General features: G+C 38.9%; 1 protein-coding gene across 3 annotated transcripts; it reads right to left on the bottom strand.

The window, feature by feature from the left end:
* Window positions 1-2,977: 2,977 nt before the first annotated feature.
* On the bottom strand, window positions 2,978-7,507 carry LOC127159508 (NLR family CARD domain-containing protein 3-like). Of its 3 annotated transcripts, none has more exons than XM_051102316.1 (4): window positions 7,102-7,478; window positions 5,764-5,854; window positions 5,433-5,546; window positions 2,978-4,826 (listed from the first exon to the last, which is right to left on the bottom strand). In XM_051102316.1, the coding sequence occupies exons 3-4, from the start codon at window positions 5,498-5,500 to the stop codon at window positions 3,389-3,391; spliced, it is 1,506 nt and encodes a 501-aa protein (XP_050958273.1). In that variant the 5' UTR covers window positions 5,501-5,546; window positions 5,764-5,854; window positions 7,102-7,478; the 3' UTR covers window positions 2,978-3,388. The 3 variants fall into 3 exon arrangements, 2 of the variants coding, with proteins under 2 accessions (XP_050958273.1, XP_050958274.1); XM_051102317.1 differs by having other exon boundaries at window positions 5,764-5,841; XR_007826464.1 differs by lacking the exon at window positions 2,978-4,826 and adding an exon at window positions 4,845-5,279 and having other exon boundaries at window positions 7,102-7,507.
* Between the last annotated feature and the right edge of the window lie 1,430 nt (window positions 7,508-8,937).

The raw sequence follows: 8,937 nt of genomic DNA, 5'->3' as shown, positions 1-8,937 counted from the left end.
TCTGATTCACAAATACGTGTACGTGAGTGTATTTTGCCATTTTAAAACCTTTATAAATTATCGGGATCGTGATCTATAACATGACATGGGCGCCACCATGTTTGTTCGCGCTGCCGTTCAGAGAGTCCTGTCAGCCGGATTTACAGCATGTACATTCACCAATTTCTCCCGAAATACATGCAAGTAAGTGGCTGGTGAACTGGGAAAGGAATGGAGTGAATTATATCGTAAAATATATCATAAGAAATTGCTATTTTGATTTTATGGCTATCTGCTGAATGTGCTGATGCATGTAAATTACATGATATGATTTCATCATATTATATAGCCTATGGTCACACAGCATGGTAGGTTAAAGTTTACGATGCTATTATATTATGCATGTGTCTGCTGGCTAGATTTTTAAAAAAAAATCTAGTATTGTATACTCCCCGCTCGTGTTCACATGTATAAACATTACTACTGTAATAATGTTGTATTGAATAAAAAAAAAAACCTTTACACAATGAGAATGAGAATCATCAGGTCACTGTGCATTCTATATATTTTATCATGCAGAATGTAATCTGCATGTATGCAAAGCAAAGAAAAAAAAAAGAAAATGAACATCTTACACAACTAAATAAGAGAGATTGCACAACCAATTCACAAACACAGGACAAATAATACACAGACAACCACCCAGGAGGCAAATTGGTAAAGCTAACTTTCTAGAAGGCCAGGTGTGTTGTTGTAATTAGTTTTAAAGATACCCTCTATATGTATATAGTATCTGTATAAAAGTTATTAATACTAATTAAATATAATATAAGAATATTATTGTGTGTTATTTTTTTGGTGGTGGAGGGGTTGGGGGGGGTGCCCTTTTTTCAGTTTCAGCACATGCCCCTCAAAAGGTCTGTGCACGGCCCTGCTGAAAAGTAGCACGTGAAACACTGCTTACATTTATATTTTATTCTGTGATAATTCTGGGGTGGCACAGCTTTTTCTTAGGGTTACAGTTGCCACCCCGTGCCACCCCGGTAGATCCATCCCTGGTGGCAGATGTTCACTGCCATCAGTGGTAAAAGTTCATGAGACACTTAAAGAGACAAATCTGGCTCAATCTCTAAATGCCAAGATGATCATCAAGGTTGACAAATGCAAGGTCATCCTCCAGCCTCTCAGAATCTTCCAGGGTGGACGTCAAGTGACCACCAACATATTCTGTTATCTGGAAGATCTGCATGTCAGCTTCACTGCCAATATGGAGCTTCAGTATAAAGCATGTACACAGCACTTTGCAAACCGTGTACTCCCATTTTCTATTAAGACTGAGATTCTTGCCACAGTTAGCCAGGCATAAGCAATGCAGGGAATAAACTCAGCAAGTACATGGAAGATGGGCAACCAGCCATAAAGTTTCTTCAGGAGGTCAAGGTGTTTGAACCTTGTAACACTGCTTTAATGGATGGCAATGAGTTACAAAGCCATTCCACAATTCAGTGATGTGTCACAAAATGAACTAACTTCTTACTTTGCAAGTCTGGGCACAGCAGCACTCAGAGCTTTATCATTTGGAGTGGTGGATTTGGATGTGTTCTAGAAAGGCCTACTTGAAAGACTACCTGCATTGAGTACTTTGACTAAATGATACAAAGATGCTGTCTCAAACTCAGCAGATGCTGAAGAAAGCAACAGCATCTACAAGCTGGTTTTGTCAAGATGAAGGAGGTCAACTACTAACCAAAATTTCAGACCCTTTATTTTCATGTACCACAACCAATGGCTCATCAGTGGAGTTTTTGAGAGAGAGGAAACTGAGGATGATTCAGTAGATTTTGATCTTATTTGATCAAATGCAAAATGTAGTCAACTAAATATAATAATATCAGTTTTACATGCACATATTAATATTTGCACAATTTTTAAACTCAAAATAAATAGAAAGGGGACTGTGTACAGGGGGCCCAGAGGCCAGGAGGGGCCTATAAGGCTCTTCCCAAGGGCCCCTGGCCCTGGAATGCAATTTCTACTGAGGGGGATCCACTCACCTTGATGCAATTTATAATCCCCAAACATCCCCCTCCCTAACTCTGAGATTTTTTTTATTTTTTTTTCTCTGTGATTTCTGTGGTTACTGTGTATTTTCTGTGATTTTTAGGCCCCCACCATCCCCATTACCACCTGGGAACATTACTGGGCTATTTTCTGTGATTTGTTAGGCCCTCCATCACCATCCCCAGCACTTACCAAAATCGCGCTCAAAATCATTCGACACCAAACTTGTAAAACTGTGTATTACTTGCCGCTCCAGCTGAACGCACCCTTTACTACTAATCAAAGTACCGGCTTCACAACATCGTTCGATTAATCGTTGTAGCCCTTCACCAAACCCCCTAAAAACATCCCACTGCACCCCTCATGCACTCACCAACCTATACCACTCCAACTTGCACAATAATAGAATAACTAGAACAGGGGGAACAGTTTACCTTGTGACACCATTAATTGTAAATATTGAGGATAATCCTGTTTTTATACCCTAATCTGGCAACAAATCTCAGTGGATATTCACATTTGAAAATATAAACAACATGAACAACATATGACTTAATTTTCTTTTTCAACATCTTAAGACAATGTTTACAATTAATACTAACAGTAGTATTGCATTTGCCGAAAAAAACGTAAGATTAATATATGCCAACTGTCTACATTTTCTAAATGTCCAGCCCCATGGATGTACATGTTGGCTTTAGGTCAAACTGACAAAACAACTACAGAAAATTTGAACCAAGTCATGTGACCCCCATACTCCAAACAACCTCAACTATGATAATGATAACAGTTTGGATGAAAAATTCTTCCTCACGCCTCCTACAAGAGACTAAAGAACATGAAACATTGACTGTTGTTTTAAGTTGTTTTAATTAATTATTTAATTAATTGTTTTATAATTAATGCATTGTTTGCATATTAGCAATGTACAAAAAAAGTGTTTATGTGGTCACATATATGTGGTCAAGTTTTTAAAGTGGAGTGATTGTTTTCAGTGTTACTTACCAAACTGATCTGGATTCTTTAACCACAGGTAACAAATACTGAAGAACTTCATCTGCTTTCGTTTGTGCTCCAATAAACTGTTTTAGATCAAAAACATCCATCTTCTGCTCTGATGTCAGCAACACATAAACCAGAGCTGACCACTGTGAAGAGGAGAGTTTGGTTTTTCTTATTTCTCCAGATTTCAGATAATCTTGGATCTCCTGCATCAGTGAATCATCACCCAGTTCATTCAGACAGTGAAACAGATTGATGGATTTCTCAGCAGAGTGATTCTTCCTGATCTTCTGTTTGATGTACTGAACTGTTTCTGCTTTGTTGTAGGAGCAGCTTCTTGTTTGTATCAGTAGTTTTTGTAAGAGAGTCTGATTGGACTCCACTGAGAGACCCAGGAAGAAACAGAGGAAAAGATCCAATGTCCATTTTTACTCTGTAAAGCCTCATCCACAGCTCTCTGATGCAGCTCACATAGTAAATTACATTTCTTCTGGTTGAAAAACTTAAACAGACTTTGTTTTGTTTGATCAAACACATTGATGTTGTTGATTGTAAAGGAGAGGTGTGCATATAGAGCTGCTAGATGTTCCTGAAGGCTCAGATGAACAAAGCAGAAGACTTTCCCCTGATACAAGCCCAACTCCTCTCTGAAGATCTGAGTGCACAATCCTGAGTACACTGATGCTTCTGTCACATCAATGCCACACTCTCTCAGGTCTTCATCATAGAAGATCAGGTTTCCTTTCACAAGCTGCTGAAAAGCCAGTTTCCCCAGTTTGAGGATCATGTCTTCATCCTTCACTTTCTTCTCATAGTCCTTCTCATGTTTGATGTTGGTCTGAAGGATCAGGAAGTGTGTGTACATTTGAGTGAGAGTCTTGGGAATCTCTCCACTCTCTGCTTGACTCAACATCTGCTCTAGAACAGCGGCTGAGATCCAGCAGAACACTGGGATGTGACACATGATGTAGAGGCTCCTTGATGACTTCAGGTGTGAGATGATCCTGTTGGCCAGACTCTGATCACTGATCCTCTTCCTGAAATATTCCTCCTTCTGTGGCTCATTGAAGCCTCGTACCTCTGTCACTCGATGGACACACTCAGAGGGAATGAGATCAGCTGCTGCTGGTCTGGAGGTGATCCAGATGAGAGCACAGGGAAGCAGATTCCCCACAATGAGATTCATCAGCAGCACGTCCACTGAGGTTGATTCAGACATATTAGTCAGTTTGACTTTGCTCTTAAAATCCAGAGACAGGCGACACTCATCCAGACCATCAAAGATAAACAACACTTCATATTTATCACTGGATATTTTCATTTCTTTAGTTTCAGGGAAAAAGATATGAAGAAGACCTGACAGACTGAGTTTTTTGTCCCTCAACAAGTTCAGCTCTCTGAAAGGAAGTGGAAATATGAGCTGGACGTCCTGATTCTCTTTCCCTTCAGCCCAGTCCAGGATGAACTTCTGCACAGAAACTGTTTTTCCAATGCCAGCGACTCCCTTTGTCAGCACAGTTCTGATGAGTTTGTCTTGTCCAGGTAAAAGTCTAAAGATGTCATTGCATTTGATGGCTGTGTCCTCTGTTGCTGCTCTCCTGGATTGTGTCTCAATCTGTCTCACCTCATGCTCATTATTGATCTCTCCACTCTCACTCTCTGTGATGTAGAGCTCTGTGTAGATCTCATTCAGCAGTGTTGGGTTTCCCTGCGTCGCTGTTCCCTCATACAGACACTCAAACTTCTTCATCAGATTTGATCTAAATGCATTGAGGACTTCATGGCTGTAAAATAAAAAAAAATCACATTGTGACATGAGTTAACACTGGACTAAAGGAGAGAGAGATTTAAGTTAATCAGGCCCCACTTTATATTTAGTGTACTTTGTACTCACAGCAAAATAATGAGTTATGTACAATGTACACATTGTGCTCGTGTTAAATTAGACAGTCCCAGTATTCTACCAACATCAGAAGCTGTTACACTGGACTTAAATTCTACATGTATATGGTAAAATAAGCCCCATCAATGACTACTGATGATGGGACTGTTTTTTCTTCAGTTCATGGAAAGAAGCAGCGAACACATTGGAAATACCAGGTATGTTTTACTTGTTTCAACAGTTGAACAGGATCTGTTCATGTGTCGGGACAGGTCAAAACTTCTCCAGGGCCCAAAAACACCCTCAGACCCCAGAGGGTCCATTAATAAAGGGGGTCCATTAGTCGTTTAAATGACTGTACCAACAAAACATGTATCATTATCAAATTCAGTTTAAAAAACACTTTATAATTTTTTCATACAATGGTTATACAAAAATCGTGAACTGTACTGTGACATGAGAATATAAAATGTCATGCTATAATAATATTTTTATACAAACGTTATACCTGAGACCAGACTGTGAATCTCCACTGTTAAACATTATTGGCTGATGCATAGACCCATCACTCTTCATAGACACACAGCTGGGCTCTGCTTCTGATCTCTTCTGATGAACTGAACTAAAACACAATAGATTTAATCCTTTATGATGAGAATCTTAATATAATAAAATAATATACTTAAAAATGTATTTTTATGAAAATGACTTTTGGAGCCTTTATGGTCTCATTGTTTTCAATAAATATTATACTTTAGAAACCATACACAAAATACATATTTTTCTTCTTCTTCTTTTTCTTTACTTAAAAAAGATATGTAATGTGTTACTCAAAGTACCTGCATCCTGAAAAAAAACTTCATCTCCAGACGTTTGTGTTTCATCCATGATGGATCTGAACAGTTTGATCTCCACCACTGATAAAGACCTCTGTTAAACAAGTGACAACAAAAAATACAGTGATTAAACATCCTTAGGCCGCGATCACACCGAACGCGTTTTTGCAGCGAGAGGCGCCTTTTTTGAATTGTGTTCTATTGGCAGTGAGCGTTATGCGCGCTGTTTATGCGCCCGACGTCATAGCGTTTTTTTCCATTGTCCAATCGAATGAATGGAGAGGCGGGCCTTCTATTGTGGTGACGAAAGTTTTACCGTTGCCTAAAAAGTCCGGAGACTGCAGTGATGGAGGAGAAATTTTTGGTGTCTATCGCGGGTTACCCTAAACTGTGTTTTTTAAGGTTTTTGCTGATATGACAGTTTACTAAACAGCTAAAAACCAAAGATTGACAGGACGGCTGATTTGATGGTTGCCTAGCAACATAAATGGTTGCCTAGCACTGCTCTTTTTTGAAAAAGTCACCAGAAAGAGGCAGTGCGGTGCGCTTTTTGTTTTTAGAACTAAAAAAAAGGAGAGGCGCACCGCACTGCCCTTTTCTGGTGACTTTTTAAAAAAGAGCAGTGCGTTGCGGTTTTTTATGTTGCTAGGCAACCATCAAATCAGCCGTCCTGTCAATCTAAGCAAAGGATTATAGCGCGAGCGCTCTAAAATCTTTGGTTTTTAGCTGTTAAGTAAACTGTCATATCAGCAAAGAACTTAAAACATACAGCTCCGGGTAACCCGCGATAGACACCAAAAGTTTCTCCTCCATCACTGCAGTTTCCGGACTTTTTAGGGGCCGTTCACATATTGCGTCTTTTGCGCGCTCAAGTTCGTTATTTAAAATGTAGACGCGCGGCAACCGCGCTCACAACGGAAGTGACGCGGTCGCGACGCGCTCGTTTTTTTTTTTCAGGCGCGTCCGCGCAGACGCCATGACCCGCACTTTCAATGAGGACGCCTAAGTTTCATCAAAGGACAAACGGATTTCCAGCACTAAAATCACTTGCTGTAGCTCTGCTACTAAATTTATTTAAAAATGTACAGCTATGATCATCTGTTTCTCCATCTTGGCTGAGCTTTACGTGAAACAAATTCAAAAACATTCTACCTCAAGATTGCACAAAGAATATAAAACTGAGATATTCTCCTCATACTAACAAAGCCAATAAAAAAACAGGCCCGGCACCCACTGGGATGTAACAATAACACACGTTACAATATTGCAATCTCTATTTGTCATATTTGATCGTGTTTCTTGAGTGATTCATAATTAAGTTAGAAGTTTATGCTTACTTACATTAACAAGGAAGTGCCTTTGTGCTCCACAGCTAAAGACTTGGTCTGATCAAAATGTTAGGCTATTAGACAAGTTCTCAAACTGTCCACGTTTTCCCATAGCCTACTTGTCCATTCCCACATAAGAAAACAAAAAGTTCTTTTTAAAAAAACAAAACCGAAAACATTTTACGAGTAGATGTAAGCGTTGCATGTACAAGAATCTGTTTTCTGGCTGACATTTTTTTCGGGTATCCCACAGGATGGGAAACAAAATCACGTGATTGGGACGGGACAGCAAAAAAATACGTGTGTTCGACTTCATCTACGGCTACAGATGGGGATCAACGAGAGTAGCTGAGAGCAGTCGGGGGCGGAGTTGAAAACGGAGGCTTCAAGTCGGACACTTCGGGGCTCTCGTAGTTCACTCAGTCATGGCGGATCACGTGGCGTTTGTTTGTTTTATTGCAGACGAACTAGAAGCTATAGAAATGCCATTATTGTTCTATGAAATTGAGCACAATGAGCAACGAAGGTGAGTAAAGGTTCAGTGTAATAAGTATTGTTTTTTAAACAATTGATTACTACCTGATCTGAAATAAATAAATAAAAACAAACAAATAAACAAACAAACAAATAAATAAATAAATAAAAATACTGTATTACAAACCAAATTTACTTAGTATTTACTTGGTATAATGTTTGGCTCTCTGTAAGATTGCTATTGTTTTAAATACAGGGAGCTACTTATTTTCTGTTTATACAAATAAATAACGATGGAGTTTCATTCCAAGTTAAACATTCTTGGAAACCTTAATAATCTGAAATCTATCCCAGTTCACATAAAACAGTGAAATGACAATTTTAGTCATTTACATATATTGATATTTTTTTACATTTACACACTGATATAGATCAGTTCCAAAAATACTGAATTTTGTGGAGGAGGTTGTCCCTCTATACAGTCCCTCAGAATTTTGAAGTCATTTCAGGCTTTCCAAACAACAAGTGGAGGTGCGTACTAGATCATTTAAAATTATTTTAACTATTACAAGTGTTGGCATGTTGTCTTGATAACCTATGTTCTACCTAATGGAAAAACTACTCAAGTAGCTCGTTACTAGTTACTTCTGATCTGATTGATATGAAGCGAAAACCTTGAATTTCAAACTATTTGGAAAGCTTCCACACACCTCTCCTTGAAAGTCTCTTTGTTTTGTTTATATAAAACATAGGCTGAAGTAAAGTAGCCTATCTCAGTCCTGTGATGGGCACATTAGTGTACGAATTTGTGTATAACGTCACAGTATGCACTTAAATTTATTTAGCTTTTTGGAAAATGGATATGAAAACATGCAGACGTTTAGAATGAACATTTTTTTACGAACGTGTGTTGTTTGTATGGTTCACAAGATATTTGTCATTGCTTGCACAAGCGCGCATATGAGGACAAACATTCAGACAGTGTGTGAAATATGGTACTATAAGGTCAAAGTGCCCATAGTTACCAAATTACCATTAATAAGCATCATATTGACACTTACCGCTACATGTTTTTTCAGGTTGGAGATGGAATTTTTGTACGCAGAGATGTCACTTTTTTTGGTGCACACAGCCTGCATCGCATTATGAAACTGTTCTTTGTCACATCTTGAAGTGAAAAAATAGAGTTGATTTGAGGCCACGGGTGATCTGCCCCCGATAGCTCACACACGTCATCCTCTGCTTCAGCCATCATCTTTCTAAACACGCGCTGAACTTAAGCGGGTGATGTGTAGCAGACTCTCGTGAAGCAGCCTCTCCAACGTCTCGCGAGACTTCAGATCAAGTCACGTAAACAAATTATTATTTTATATAT

The sequence above is a fragment of the Labeo rohita genome, unplaced genomic scaffold, assembly GCF_022985175.1.
Source record: "Labeo rohita strain BAU-BD-2019 unplaced genomic scaffold, IGBB_LRoh.1.0 scaffold_2225, whole genome shotgun sequence".
NCBI lineage: Eukaryota > Metazoa > Chordata > Actinopteri > Cypriniformes > Cyprinidae > Labeo > Labeo rohita.
The sequence above is the reverse complement of the archived record's forward strand: the minus strand, read 5'-3'. Positions and strand labels throughout refer to the sequence as shown.

Excerpts from the sequence above, each read along its gene's own strand:
- LOC127159508 (XM_051102316.1), bottom strand. The coding sequence starts at position 5,500 with ATGAAGAGTGATGGGTCTATGCATCAGCCAATAATGTTTAACAGTGGA. Across the intron at positions 4,827-5,432 it reads GATTCACAGTCTGGTCTCAG|CCATGAAGTCCTCAATGCAT; the intron begins GTATAACGTTTG and ends TTTATTTTACAG.